Raw genomic sequence first — 14833 nt, forward strand, 5'->3', positions numbered from 1 at the left:
AGTTGTTTAACACATCCATCATAAGAGCAAGTCCGGAGCGTGTGTTTGTAGTAAAATGCCAGAAGAATGCAATTCTTAAAAATTCTTATAAAGCAATTATAAAAGTGAGTAATTTGCAGTTGTCAGTGCAACATTTTACTAGTTATACTCAATTTTATTGATTAAGTTGGTAGTGTTTTGACAATTTAAAGTGGTAAAATGTTTCATCTATGAAGATGTTACTGAGGTTATATTACTGTTCTGGTAAAATAAAGTAGAGCGATAGCTTCTCTTATATATATTTTTTTATATTATGTTATGGCAAAATGTTCTTTGAGAGCTCTATTCTTAATTGCTTGGCAATCAAGTTTAATAAAGCAATCATTGGTTTGTTGAACTGATGAAGAGGAGTTTTTCCCTCGCAGAGCTCCCAGTAACCAGGGTAACTGTGGCTAAGGCTTGGTATTTTTGTACCTTTTCATTTTGACAGTAAGTTGTTCACCATGATTGCTCAGGAAATAATATTCCCATCAACTGGATGGTGCATTTTATCCAAAATGAATGCAAGCTGTACCATAGGTGAACTACTGTACTATGTATTTGTTTTACATTTATTTCCTGTTATTTTCCCCTTTCCTCCCTTTTTTATATATTCTGTTATACATTTACATTTATGAGTAATTGTGTCAGATGATGATGGCATTATCTGTAATGAATTGCAATGATTCTCTATCATATCATAGTAATTATTTAGATATTTCATTTCCTGTACCTGCAGTGAAATAGCTTGAAGCGAGAGTGAGAGATTCCTCTGGTGGCCTAAGTTCTGTGGTAGGAAAGGGAAGATTGACTTGTGGCTCTGTCATTTCCTAAATCAAACAGCACTTGTGAATCAGCAAAAGAGGGGAGAAATTAAAACTCTCAAAATATTCAAGCAAGGTCAGGAAAGAGCTTCATTTAAAAACACTGAAGAACCACAGAACCACAGGGCCTCATTGACTTTTGGAGAACATCTGTGTAGAGGCTTTTTACGCAGTGTGGGAGAAGAGGCAGGAATGTCATGGCTCTCTGACCACCTCCAAAGCAAACATGAGCGCTCCCTGACCCAACCAGAACAGCATCTCACTGAAGCACATGTATGGCGAGGTTAGCTGATCAAAAACAGACTGGTCTCTGAAATTGTCAAGTGCCAAAAACATGCTTTGCAGACTACTGCAGGCAGGAAATGAGTCAAGAGTTGAAGTCCCAATCCAAGTTAGACATGGTCCTCTCTGCATACATGAACCTGCAAACTGAGCTCTGAGTCTGCAGGGCTTTCCTTAAAGAATTTAACAGGGAAGCTGCATCATCATACTTTACTGTAGAACCATCACACCACTTGTTACTTTTAATACTCCTATGCTATTTTAGCATGTGATATTCTTGAAGTACTGTAGATAGCACCATCATATCTAGAAATTCTAGCGAGACCCCTGATCTGCATTAAAAGTAAATGCAAAAGTACCTTGTAAGCAACAGTCTTCACAAAAAAAAAGAGACAACAGCAATGACATCCACCATGAATCACATTTTCCAGTTTTGTCTTCAATTGATTAAAAATACATGAAGGGAGGGCTGTGTACTGTGTAATTTTCTTTCCAATACAGTAGATTTGATTTTGTTAGTCACGTAGCTCCACTCCTAGAAGACAAAATCCCTCTGATTATTAGCTGCCTTTGGTTAGAGTTGGCGAGAGCAGCCACTAATTCAAACTGCTGTGACAGTTGCTTACTGCCTGTTTTTGTGGAGCACTTCTTTATCAGACTGACAGACCCATTCGTGTGCAGAACCACATTGTTGTAAAATAGACAGGCGGCCACAACCCTGTTTTTATTGTTGCTGTACCCCTGTCTTCCCTCTCTTCAATGTCTTCGCCTCAATCCATATCTCTTGCCTTTACCATTGAGTGAAGCACATTCCTTGGCCCCATCTGGTACCAGCATGGTATGTTTGGCTTGGCACAGCCAGACTTGTTCCAGTGCAGAGCTTTCATGAAACAGGCAGGAGGAAGCATTTTGTGTTTACCGCGCCAGCATTGATGATGAAGAATGTTGCTCTGTCCTTAATCACTCAGTTGGACCGGTTTTTTTTTTTTTTTAATTCACATTTGAATGATGTTTTCACTCGACTCTTGTTTTCGCTCTCAACCCCTACCCTTTTTAAACTCAAAATACTAACCTTATCCTCTCGTCTACATTTTTTTTTAATCTGTTGTAGTGTGGCATTACATTCATAATGAGTGTCATGGTCAAGCCCCTTTCTCTCTTCGAAGGATTTACTCAGACAAAGAACGCGTACGAATTAGCCACTCCAGGTTTCTTAACTTTTTAATTAAAACCGACAGATCAGTGAACAGTTTCTGCTATGTGGTTTGTTTGTGTCACAGACTGTCTGTCTGTTTCTGCAGATGCTGGACCATGTGAAGATCATAAAAATATGGCACAGCCTTTTACCTATCTGCACAGAATGTACGACTAGACTTTTCATCGTATACCATTTTTGGTCTTTTTTGTTATATTACATTAGTATTAAATTAGTTTTGAGGAAATTGTGCAGCTTGAAAGCGGTCTAATAAGAATCAGATGGCAGCATACATTTCTGCCGTTTACCTGACTTGGTCTGTCTGCCATCACACTGAATATTTAAGCAGACTGTTCAGGCCCATCTTATGTTGTACACTTTTTTTAGATGGTCCTCTGGGCTCACAGGGCCAATGCAGGCACTGCTATACCATTTGAAGATGTCTATTGCTTGCCGAAAAACTGGACCAGGAAGTGTGTAGTAAAGCGTAAGGTTATGACCTATGAGGCAGGTATAAAGCTTCTACTAAGTATGCGGTATGTTCTGTATCATAGTAAGGTAGTATAAGACTAGTGGAAGATACATGAGGATATAGCGGAAAACAAGAATGAATGCTTGTTTGAAGGCTCTATTTAAATGTATTTCATGGTAGGTCTGAAAAGTGTTCTCTGCTTTGTATTTACTTCTGGCAACCTAAATCACTGTTACTAATCTAAACCTTGACCGTTTTCTTTTTGTTTCAAGGAGAAATGGCTAAATATTTCCTGTGTTTTGTCTCCAGCAAATAACCCGTCCCTCACAAGAAGACAAGTCTGACGACAAAAACGAAGAGGACAAATCTGAGAAATCTGACAAAAAAGAGGAAGAGGAAAAGAAGGACGAGGAAGAGAAAGATGAAAAGGAGGATTCTAGGTGAGCTGTAAATAGTTTTTTGTCCTGGTGTCACTCTAGTCCATTAAGCCATGCAGGTGCTCCCTTCTATGTGGTGTCTTGGGTCAACAATTTTGGGAGACAATTTGATCTAACCTATTGATTGAATAGGAATGAACACGAGTGAAGAATTCACAAAGCTTGCTTCACATTCTGCTATAATGACGCAGGAGGTGACTTTTATTGTAAGATTCAATAAGTCTGATTGAGTTACGCATTATAATCATGTGACGAACAGAATGCAAATTATATTATTGTCTCTCATAAAAATAATTAATGAACATCAGAAACTGTGCAGTAAAGGTGAAGATTTCACATCCCCAGGCACTTGGGAGTGATGCATGGTCATGGCCCAGAGGGAACTTTGAAGGGGAAAAAAGTGTCTATTTTGGTGCGTGGCTAACAGACAAGACAACTTGCTAACTTGTTAACAAGTCTGTCGGAGTGTAGACACATTCTAATATGCTTTTCTTTTTGTGTTCAGTCATGGAGGAAAGGAAGAGATAACAAAAAGAGCCTGTTATTGCTGAGTCAAAAGGGAATAGATATTTGCTGTACCAACAGTCTCTAAAGCTGTGTTTTCCCCCTCCAAAACCACAGGGACATTGGCAAGGACAAAGACAAGTGTGACGGTGGGGAGGACGAGGACGGAAAGGAGCAAAACACGCCGCGTGGCAGGAAGACTGCCAATAGCCAGGGCCGCCGTAAGGGAAGGATCACCACACGCTCCATGGCCAATGAGGCTGCATCTGTGGCGGCTGAAGAGGCACCTCCCCCTGCCCCTGAGCCTGCCTTGCCAGATCCTCCGCAGCTCCCGAAGTCTGATCCAATGCAGAAGTCCATGAAGGAGCCTGCAAAACCCCAGACTCCAGTAGTTTCAATGGATGCTAATAAAGGTGAAGCCTTTGGTGGATGCTCCCCAAAGAGATAGAATTGAGGGAAAGGGAGTTCACCCCAAAAAAGTATATGAATATTAAGGTTATATTTGGCTAGGCACTGAACATTACACATTTTCTTTCGCTGTCACTTCTTGAATTTATTTGGATGTCATGTTTGGGTGGAGTCACTCAATTTCTACACAGTCTACACTTTATATACCTTTTGTAATTGCAAAGATTCCACATAGGAAACATTCAGTGTTATTTTTTTATTTAGAATTGGTAGACCTTTTGATTTTAACATAGACTATTTATTGATTAGTTGTTGAGTTAATGAAACATGCCCAAAAGCATGCAGCAACTTATGCAGTCATTATTAAAGGTTACTGTCAAGTGACCACAGTATCCATTTTCTGGCTTCCCAATCAGTTTCTATAATGGGATAGACGTAGGCTGAAAGATATTTTTATTTTTCTCTCATGATTGAACTGGTGCTGTCCCTGAGTGGCCTAGTATAAGGCACAGTGTTCATACGGTTAGCTTTTTTGTGTTATGAGCTGGGAGAATTTACATCTTAAATAAGATTTAAAGACCTGTCAGAATATAGTTTTGCTGGCCTTTTCCCTCTTTAAATGTGTAGATTCATACACTGTTTATAGCCTAAAAGTGGACAGTTGGTTTCAGGCAGTCATTGCCAGGTGTCAGTCTATATCCTGCACTGCACTCAGGAAGCTGTATGTAGTCTGTCCATTGCCATGGCAATGTGCGCTGGTAGAGCTGTTGTCATGGTACTCAGTCACGCACTTGACCTCTTCCACCCTTTTGAAGTCTGTCACTGAGACAATGCTAGCTCAGGTTTTCAGGTATCCAAGTACCTGTGTGATAAGCTTGTTTTGGCATTAATGTGTATCATTAATTCACTGTTTTGTAAGCGTGCTTTGCTTCTCCACCACCTGCTCCCTCTGCTGTCTGTTAAACAGTCTGAGTTATACAAGGCCTGCCTTCTAATGTGATTAACTAACCGTTTGCATTGTGTCCTTCCACTTCTCAACCCTCTGACCTTTCTGGCTCGTTTATGTAGGACTAAGTCAACTATAATCTCCCATCAGTGACTAAGTTGTGGATTTAGTGTTTCGGTTTGCTCTGTTGTAACCCCTGCAGCTATGGTGCTTCCTAGAAGTAAGTGAGCTAGGTGCTAAAGGGTAGCGATCTGTCAGTCTTGTACAGCTGAAATGGTGCCAGACAAGTTCAGGAAGCTGCTGATTCAGTGGCCAACAGTGGGGGTTTGATCTTGTTTAAAGCTGGTGGGTGGTACATGTATGTCATTAGGTGAGATGCTACACTGTAGGCAGACACATCTGTTTTCATAGCCCCGAGATTAATGACCACCCTTGAGGGGTCTAAACTGTCATGTGGAGAACATGTGGGTTTTGCCACGGGAAGTCTACTCCAGTAGACATCTGTTTAACTTAGTGTAACAGACGCTCAATGGTGTTTTTTGCCCCCAACTGCTCCTTCCAGGCAGCGCTGCGACCGCTGCCTTCAAGGCACCTAACCCTAACCTTAATCTTAACCCTAACCATAACCAGTGCCTCCCAACGGTGCCTTCCAGGCAGCGCTGCCTGGAAAGCACCGTTGGGGGCAAAAAACGCCAATAAACGTAACAGACTGGGTGGCCGGGGGACCTTTTGGTAAGAGCCGTCTAAACAGTGAACATTGATCAACTCATCTTTATGGTTGGTGGGTGGTTGGCGGGGGGGCAAGCCTCGTGTTAATGTCAAGGGTACATCTGCTGCTATATTAGTCCAAATGTTTACACAGTCTCGATGGGTGCCATGGAAAGAAGTGGGCTAGAGTTCACTCGGCCCCCTCCACACTAACTGTGCACTTCTATGAATTTTGTTGGGGGTGTGCAACTGTGTAGCCAAGCCGAGTCAAGGAGGTGTGTTTTGTGTGTGTGTGACGCGCCGTGTCACAGTAGAAGGGGTGGGAGGGTTTTGGGCTAGCTGTTCTATTTGTCTTCATCCAAGGCCATTTCCCAAAGAGGGAGGCAAGGCTCTCCACTCTTCCACTGTCTCATGCTACATCAGCTGACCAAGGCCCTCCCCTTGTGGGTTAGAGAGGAGGAGGGCTTGCTCTGGGCTGTGGGGAGGGGGAGAGAAAGAAAATGTAAGTGAGAGTAGGAGAGTGAGCTAGAGCGAGCGTGTAAGTGAGGTAGCAGGTCTCTGCAGCGCCTGAATGTAAACAGATTATTAGATTAGTGGCCATGAGAAGGAGATGGCTGAAGGGAGGACTGTCACTCTCTGTCTGTCTGTCTCCCTACCTCCTCATGTCTCTCCTTCTTTCTTTATGTCAGTGCTGATGGGGCTGTGTCTTTTTTCTTTGTGATTTAGCTGGTGCTGGTGAAACCGGAGAAACTTCTCGCTGGACCGAGGAGGAAATGGAGGTTGCCAAAAAAGGTAGTGTTTCAGTTTATTTCTCTCTTGCCTTTCTGTCCTTTATCTGTGTTGCTGTGACTCTTCTGCTTTTTATGATCTTTCCTTGTTTTCCCCTTTTCCCCCTCCCTCTTTTCCTCTTCTGATTTGCCTCGCCCTGCCCGTTACTTACACGCACACAGGAATGCATGTGCACATGCATTTACACAAATAGAAACTTGTGCTGGTGCTTTATTGTAAGCTGTTAGAGACCCATGAAGGGTTGCAGGATTTTTTTTCTTTTTCTTTCAGCTGTACTGCTCTGCTGGCTTCTCAGAAGTGATCTATTAAGGCCATCCATGAAGCAACAGAGCGTGACAGTTTCGGGCTTCCTCCAAAGATCACTATCTATTATTCACATTCAAAAACTTTGTCAGATCCTCTGTAGGCCTGTCGCAATTATTACATAATTGCCTGATCACGGTAATTTGAGCTGTCCGGGAGCATTTGGTATAATCATTAAATTCCACAATCAAGGTAATTTTAAAGCCAATGTTACAAATTTGGCAACAACTTATGAATTAGGTGTTTCTGCCGTCTGCTGGGTAAATAAAGTGTCTACCTGAGCACAAGTTTCCAAAGTCAGAAAGAAAAACAAGGAAAAAGAGAGCTTGTCTGTCTAGACCTTAGTGTTGTTGGGCATGTTCTTATGTTTCAGCTCATGTGAGACCATATTTTTTGCTTTCCGAAGCTAGATGATAATAAAGAGGTGCTGATAGCGGATCTCCTTGATTAATAGCAGCCAGTCTCCCTTACACATGAAGCCGTGTTTTTGACAGCTCTGGGGAAAGTTATGCTGGGGTTGTCGCTTCCATCCAGCTTTTCTACCTAGATAATTCACATAAAAATGTTTGAATGGAAGCATGGCGTTTATAAGAGTAGCGTGGGTCCGTTCAGGAATATCTCCTTGCGTAGTGCGAGTATAGCGAGTGTGTGGCCGAGAGAGAGTGATAGTAGCTAAACTCAGTGCAGACAGGTGCTGGCAATCGGAGCAGAGAAGAAATTAACGGTAAAGTTGTCTAGTGGTAGTAAATGTACAGTTTAGGTTTGTCTCTCTGAATAAATGCTGCAGCTCTTCAGGGCCCAAGTAAAGTTCACGTGTCTTGCTTCGCAACTGCTGGGTAAACTGAAGGGCTGAGGCCCGACGTAAGCATCAACTTCGGCCCTGGAGACAAAACAAAGTCTCCCTGTGCCAACCTGAACATGGTCTGGAAGCTGATGCAGAAATGGTTAACGTAGGCTTTGTTTCCCCGTTTCATATTAACTTTTTAAAACAAAATAAGGCCTCCTTCTACTTTTAATTGTCTTGAACCACATTTTTGTTACCTACAAGAACACGCTATTTAAAATAAATGTATGTGCAGCAGAGCAAGAGGTGAAACTTTGTTTCTGAAGCAATTTAAAGAATTTAAAGTTACTTGGGTCTTTAAAATGTTTGTTGCATACTGTGTCTGGTCTCCGACTGCACCACTGCAGTTATTAGTCAGGTCATGTGCCATTGTGGGTAGTGTGCCCCCCCTCTCCCTCCTTTTCTCCGGCTATGTTGGTATAGGCTCTTACGTAGAGTTCCCTGAGTGCCAAGACCAGTAGACTGGGGGAGTAAATAAAGGGATTAATGTGGCTGAATTAAGACCCTCTTAGAGATTTGCTTCCCTCTTAACAAAAAATACATTGCTGCTGTGATCTCCTCAGGCATTCAGATATGTCTGTGGATTAGTACCTAAAAGAGACCTGCACGACCTCCTCTAGTCACATGGCAAAGCACAAGAAATCACTTTTATGCTATGCTGCCAGTTCACCTCTAAGAACCCATTTCCACCTGGGAATAAAATCCACCCTCCGTGATCCGATCACAAGTGGACAGCTCTAAGTAAAGGTGGGAATGCACCCAGGACGCGTTGATATCCGATCACTCAGACCACATGTGTATTGGTTTAGGCTACATATGGCCACATTCTTTTAGCAGCGTGTACGCGTATGTGTCCATGTTCACATTAAGGACCTCCTACTCAACTGTGAGCGAAACTATGTACAAATTCAAAGTATTTCTCATGTCGCAGAAACCACTGAGAGTGAATTGTGTGTTTTGGATGTTATTATTATACTGTTGGTTGTGTGTTGCCGTTTTTGTATGTGCAAACAAAAATTATTTACGTTTTTATTTGCATATAGAACAGCGAAGTGAGATCCGTTCGCAAGTGGTCACTCAAGACTCATTTGGAGACGCATGCCAGCTGGGAACACACACTGTCCCCTTGTGATCAAATAACTCGTATCGGATTTTAATACCAGGTGGAAACGCGGCCTCTGTCTAGAGCACTTAGAGGCTAGAGGACAGCTTATGAATCTATGAATTAGACCTTATGGTCTAATACTGGTGTTTTTAAGATGGCTGATCATTGTCATTACCCTGGTTTTGTCCACTATGGCAACTTCATCTAGCTATAAAAATATGCATAAATGGCTCTCACACATGATCCTCCAAAGAATCTTCACTGTTAAAAATGCTCCGAACTGTTTCATAGCATAGCTGAGCACTGCACACAACACACTCGACAATAAATATTTCTTTTAAGTTGTGGCACCTGGACCTTAACCTAAATGTCTTGAGATAAATTTACACTTGGTTGCTCAACCGTCTTCACAGTTACATTTGTCACATGACCAAACAAAGAAGAAGTTATCTGATCTTAATTTCAAGTTCTTGTTTTGGTAGATACTTGGCACGACGAATATAAGTATTATAAACGTTTTAAGGGGATAACTCCAAAGGCCACCTTTGTGAAGCTTATAACGTTCAATTTCTGTTTAAGTTGTAAGAGAGCAGTAAATTAACTTCTGTGGTAATCTTTAAGGTAAGTGTTTGTGGCGCTGTTGTATTTTATGGATTTTAGTGTAGGGTGTTTTAGTTATTTTGTCCAAATGATGTACTTGCAGCAAGCATCTTTGTCTGAAGCCCTGATATATCTATCCTCACTGACTACATGCAGACAAACAAAGAAGGCTACCTTGATATATGTGTTTTTCCTCGGATGTTTGGTATGCGCTGTCTGTAGGTGTTTACCGTTTCTTTCAAAATACAGACAAGACCTTCCTGCCTAACATTTCTCGATTGTCTGCAAGTTTAAGCAACTCTAAATAAGACGAGTCACTGTGAACAGTCCTAATGACCCCATTCCCTCATTTAGCTGGAGCAGCAATGGGGCTTTGTGTTTAGCTCTGGGGTGATTTATCAAGCTGCCAGAGTCCCTCATCGCAGTAGGGCTTGGGGGGGAGGGGAGGTCACAGGGGTTACAGGATTTAGAGAAGAGAAGTTCTAATGTCAAAGGTAAATGGCAGTCTTCCAGATCACTGCAGCTTGGCAGAGTAGTTTCAAAGTTTAGTTGGACCGTCAAAGCTGATTGTGTGCACAGCTCAGCGTTAATCAGGATGGGAAAGACCATCAGCAAACCATAGCAACAGAGTAAAGTGTCATTTTGCAGCAAAACAAAAGGTTCAGTAATAATGACAACTGCAGCAGCTTTTCACTCTAGAGAGAGAATGTTAAGAATGCATCATCTTCTTGAACCATAGTAATGGCACCGATACAGCCTAATTGAAAAATATGTAGTATAATATCAAATCTGGCTTTGGTGGCTTAGCTATACCACTCTGCTGTTCCTTTTTAGATTGAAACAGTGCATACAATTATTGTATTTAGTCAAATATATAATCTTCTAATCTAATCTTCTAATTTGTATTCTTTCAAGCGTTTAAAGGCTGCACATTTTTAATGCTGAATTGTCTCTCTTTGTCCTGCACCAGGGCTAGTTGAGCATGGGCGAAACTGGACAGCCATTGCCAAAATGGTGGGCACCAAAAGTGAGGCACAGTGCAAGAATTTCTATTTCAATTACAAGAGACGTCACAACCTGGACAACCTGCTCCAGCAGCATAAGCAGGTAAGCTATTTGTTGTCTGATTTCTGTTATTGAACTGTTGTGTTGAATGTATGAATGCAAAATGCAACTTTTTCTGTTTCGCAGGACACACGGCGGGCTCGTGCTGATAGGTCTCAAGGTGAAGGTCTAGCCACTGTGTCACCTGATGATGATGACGATGATGAAGATGATGATGATGATGACGACAACGCAGATGACAGTGAAGGTCAGTGAGATGAATGATAGGAAGCATATGCTCTTCTTTACTCACACATTTGTTTTGGACTTTTTTCCTGTTTGTCTGAGTCCTAGGGCAACCTGGGTGAAGGATACACAGCAAGCTGATAAGTTTCTCTATCAAATTTGAGCCCTTGCCTACGAGTTGTTGAGCTTTGTGTGTGTGTGTGTGTGTGTGTGTGTGTGTGTGTGTGTGTGGTCAAGTGTTAAGTAAAGAGGGTATGGAGAGAAAGGAAGTAGTGATAAGTACAGTGCAAAAAGATGGGAATCCTGATTAAAAATGTGCTCTGAATGGTCATGCAAGGATTTCATTTAAGTTGATGGCAATGTGCTGAGAGAGAGAGAGAGAGAGAGAGAGAGAGAGAGAGAGAGAGAGAGAGAATATGAACTAATTCTGAGTACATGGGCGCCTGTTGCATAACAATTCTTGGCTTTGAAGACTCAACAAAGCCTGCTCTTTGAACACAAGGGGCCGGTCCACTTGTTTGATCCAGCAAGCCTGCCTGTCTCCTTGCTCTCCAGAGGTCCTTATCTTTGATAAAGATAGCGTGCGACGTATAGATTATTCAGAATGTTGCCTAATTAGTACTGAATAGGGGTGGTTTGTAAAATCAGCATTTTGTTTTCTTAACAGCAAAGTGATTCAATTAGTCCTTTTTGTTGCTCAGCAGACTTGTATGTAATTTACAAAGCAGGATAGCCGTTTGTCATTTGGATGTTTAGTGATACTTCTTCAATGATTTTGGTTTGATACATATAATCATCTGCAAAGTGTTTTTGCATAGACATACCATCTGGACTACCATTACCATGGCAACAACTGCAGCGGTAGACAATATGCAAACCAACAGACACAGGCAGATTTTTTTTTAAAACACAGTTTCTATCTTGAGGATGTATGCTTTTCAGATATGAATTAATCTTTTTATCACTTAAAATGTGCAGTTTGTTCCGGTCTTGTTTTGACCAACAGTATGTTTACACAGTTAGTAGGTAAAGTAGGTAAATGTATGTCGTGACAGGCCTACATTTTTTTTCGTTTTCATTTTATTCCTAAAAGGCATGGAAATGGGCTTAAAAGTCTTGTGAGTTTCAATGAATTTAATGCATTGCTTGATATGTACTAATTCATCCTCTTACGCTTCCACAGGCGGTGACAACAGCTCAGATACAGAGAGTGCTCCCTCCCCCTCTCAGTCTACCGACTCCAAGAGAGCAGACCGCACTGCAGGAGATGCTCATTGCTCTGACCAGGACAAAGGTCAGGCCAGTAATGGAAAGGCCCTGGAGCCCTTATACGGAGGACTCTGTGTCAAGGAAGAGAAAAGCCCAGAGAGTGAGACTGGATCTCAGGAGGAAAAGGCCAGGATGACTTCCTATGCAGGCTCAGTGCATCCCAAAACTGAACCTCAGGATCTGGACATGAAGACTGGAGAGATTCAGGTCAAGATGGAGCCTGAGCTTAAGGAGAGAGGAGAAAAGGGAGATCATGGCGAGAGGCATGGGGAGATCAACTCAGATAATGACTCCAGCGCCACCTGCAGTGCTGACGAGGATGTGGAAGCAGAGCCCGAAAGACAGAGGTGGGTTTTCATTTTGTCATGTTGTGTAGTGTACATAATTGTGGTTTACAAGAGCACAACATGGTTATGGTTTTGAGTGTAACATATACATTTTTTTGCTTTGTGCCTCTGCAGAATATTCTCCATGGAAAGGCCTACACTGCTCAACCCTCCAGGCTCAGTGCTGGTGTCCTCACCCAAGCAAACCCAACTCAACATCCAGCAGATGCAGCATCGGGCAGCTACCATCCCACCTATGGTTAGTCACAGTTTCAGGTTTATTCACTGAGGCAGGCAGCTGGTTGAAAGCATGCCCACATTTCCCACATCAGTCATTGCGAGCAGTGTGATACGATCAGAAAGTATTGGTGTTTATACTGTCAGCCTTTTAATTTTTGTGTTGTATGTACTTGATAGTTCCATTGTGTCCTGTGATAACGATGTGAATTGTAAATCTAGATCATATATCTACCAAGGTCTTGATTTAAGTGTGAGATGTAAAGAGTCTTACTTTTAAGTTCCTTTTGAAAGCAAAGGTTCTTAAGTTTGGTCAGTGCTCTCTGTACAATGCTTCAGTGCTCAGACAAATTGGTCAATATCTCATTTGCTTCATATCTGGAATTTTAATTCATCTGGACCTTTTCCCTCCTTCACCTATCTAGGTGCATGGTCCTTTTGGCCCCGGTGGTGTGCCCATCAGTGGCTTTGCTATGTTGCAACACCAGATCAAAGCAGTGCACGAGTCAGCACACCAAGAGGAGAAGCAGAGGCAGGATCAGGGAGACCTGGAGCGCAGACCGCCCTTCAACACCCGCAGCCCCACCGTAATAGACAGAGATGGTAAGAGAACAACATCTGTCCTCATTCTCCTTCTTCCTTTTCATCGCTCCTCAGCCTTGTCCCCTGCTATCGCTGCTAACAGTGGACTCTTAATAGCTAATGCATTTATAGGCCACATTCATTTTTGTTCAGTTTCCAAAAAAGCAAATGTTAAAGGGTGATCTGCACCAAGACAAAAAGTTAGCTGACCCTTTTTTACATTCGATGCAAGCTGAAATCTGCATTGGTGCCCCTCTTGGAATGCCTTTGGATGAAGAAGGGGGCTTTGGTGTTTTTTTGAAATTGTATGACTCAAGCGTGTCAGTGTAGGACACTTGCTGCCTCTGGACAGTCAGACATAGTTCAGCCTCTTAGCTTCGGAAGGGAGAGTGGTAAAGTCACTTTGCAGACTACATTATGCCTTGGTTTTGCAAAGCTTTTAGCAGCTTTTAGTGAGAGTGCTGTGAAGAGTAGAGCAGCTCTCTGTAAGCTGCTGAGCTTTGACACCAAGATATTTATTACATAGGTTTCCGTGGGTGTGTGTCCAGCTGGCGGTGTTAGTTGTACAGGGCTGTCCATTCTAGGTCAGCGCAATGCTCACCGGCTTCAAGTTCTTGTTTTAATAGTGGTTGTCTTCCATTTGTCCTTATGCCTGTGTACTGCAGGTAAGCCCTTACCCTACATGCCTTATGACATGAAGCTGGCTCTGGACCAGGAGGTCCATTCTGGCCGGCCAGGCTCTCCCTACAGGCTCTCCCCTAGGGAGCTGAGCAAGGCCTCACCCCAGCCTGACCCCAACGCCCCCAATGCCTCCCGCTACAGTGTGCCACCAGGTAAAAGCACACATGTTCACCTCCTCCTTCCCTCCGTTTTTGCCTCCCACCTTACCTTGCTAATACAAACTAGCCTTAGCTGACTCCCATTGAGTCTTGTGTGTTTGACAGCGGAGGCACTTATCTGACTCTGTTGGCAAAAGAATGAAGTTTGGGTTGAAATGCAGTATACTTAGTTTGAGCCACTCTTATATTTCAGTATGTATTGATATCCATATTTTTTTACTCTTACGGATCTTATGAGATTCACTAACATTAGGTTGGAGACCTAATTTAACTGTTGGGCCACAGACTAAAGAAAATGGCACCACCCAAACTAGCAGTTAGACCGCCCAGCGGTGAAATGTTGGTGTTCGTAATGCTAGTTTTGGTTTATTAAAGACATGAGCAAAACAACATAGTATAGAAAATAAGCACAGCAGAAATGTCAGATAGGTCAGACCACTGTGTTTAACTATACATCTTTTAACGTTGAAAATTACAACCGAAATAAACAAGTTTGCAGATTTCACATATCTCATATTTGTCTACACAGAAGCAATTTTTTTGTTAGTGCAACGTCACGATGATTTGGTCTATAGGTAGCATAATGGATATGTTAGTTTGAGGCCACGCAGAGCCTGTATCCCGGCACAGGGGAAATGCACTGTGTGCTTGTACTCGTGTACCGCTACAGTAGCAGTTAAACAAGCATGAGCCAGCTCTTTCGGGTATAATGACATACTAGAGAGTAGGTTGGTGATTTTATAACTGCAGCGAAAATGTCTATGCATGAGTCAGAGATATTTTTTGTCTGTCCACCACCAGTGCACAAAGAAAACACTAGCACATTTCTTTCACCCCTAATCTTGGCCCTTGTCC

General features: G+C 42.4%; 1 protein-coding gene across 5 annotated transcripts in view; it reads left to right on the forward strand.

Moving 5' to 3' along the window:
* The window catches only part of ncor1 (nuclear receptor corepressor 1), a 59047-nt gene that overhangs the window by 27245 nt on the left and 16969 nt on the right, over positions 1-14833 (forward strand). For 4 of the 5 annotated variants that reach the window (XM_039776727.1, XM_039776728.1, XM_039776729.1 and 1 more), the window contains 9 exons: positions 3101-3231; positions 3850-4145; positions 6521-6586; positions 10406-10542; positions 10627-10747; positions 11909-12341; positions 12456-12579; positions 12983-13160; positions 13805-13972. In XM_039776727.1, the coding sequence (XP_039632661.1) occupies positions 3101-3231; positions 3850-4145; positions 6521-6586; positions 10406-10542; positions 10627-10747; positions 11909-12341; positions 12456-12579; positions 12983-13160; positions 13805-13972 (1654 nt within the window). The remainder of the gene's footprint in view (positions 1-3100; positions 3232-3849; positions 4146-6520; positions 6587-10405; positions 10543-10626; positions 10748-11908; positions 12342-12455; positions 12580-12982; positions 13161-13804; positions 13973-14833) is intronic. The other variant, XM_039776730.1, reaches the window with a different exon arrangement.

This window comes from Perca fluviatilis, chromosome 16 (genome assembly GCF_010015445.1).
Source record: "Perca fluviatilis chromosome 16, GENO_Pfluv_1.0, whole genome shotgun sequence".
In the NCBI taxonomy this organism is placed as follows: domain Eukaryota; kingdom Metazoa; phylum Chordata; class Actinopteri; order Perciformes; family Percidae; genus Perca; species Perca fluviatilis.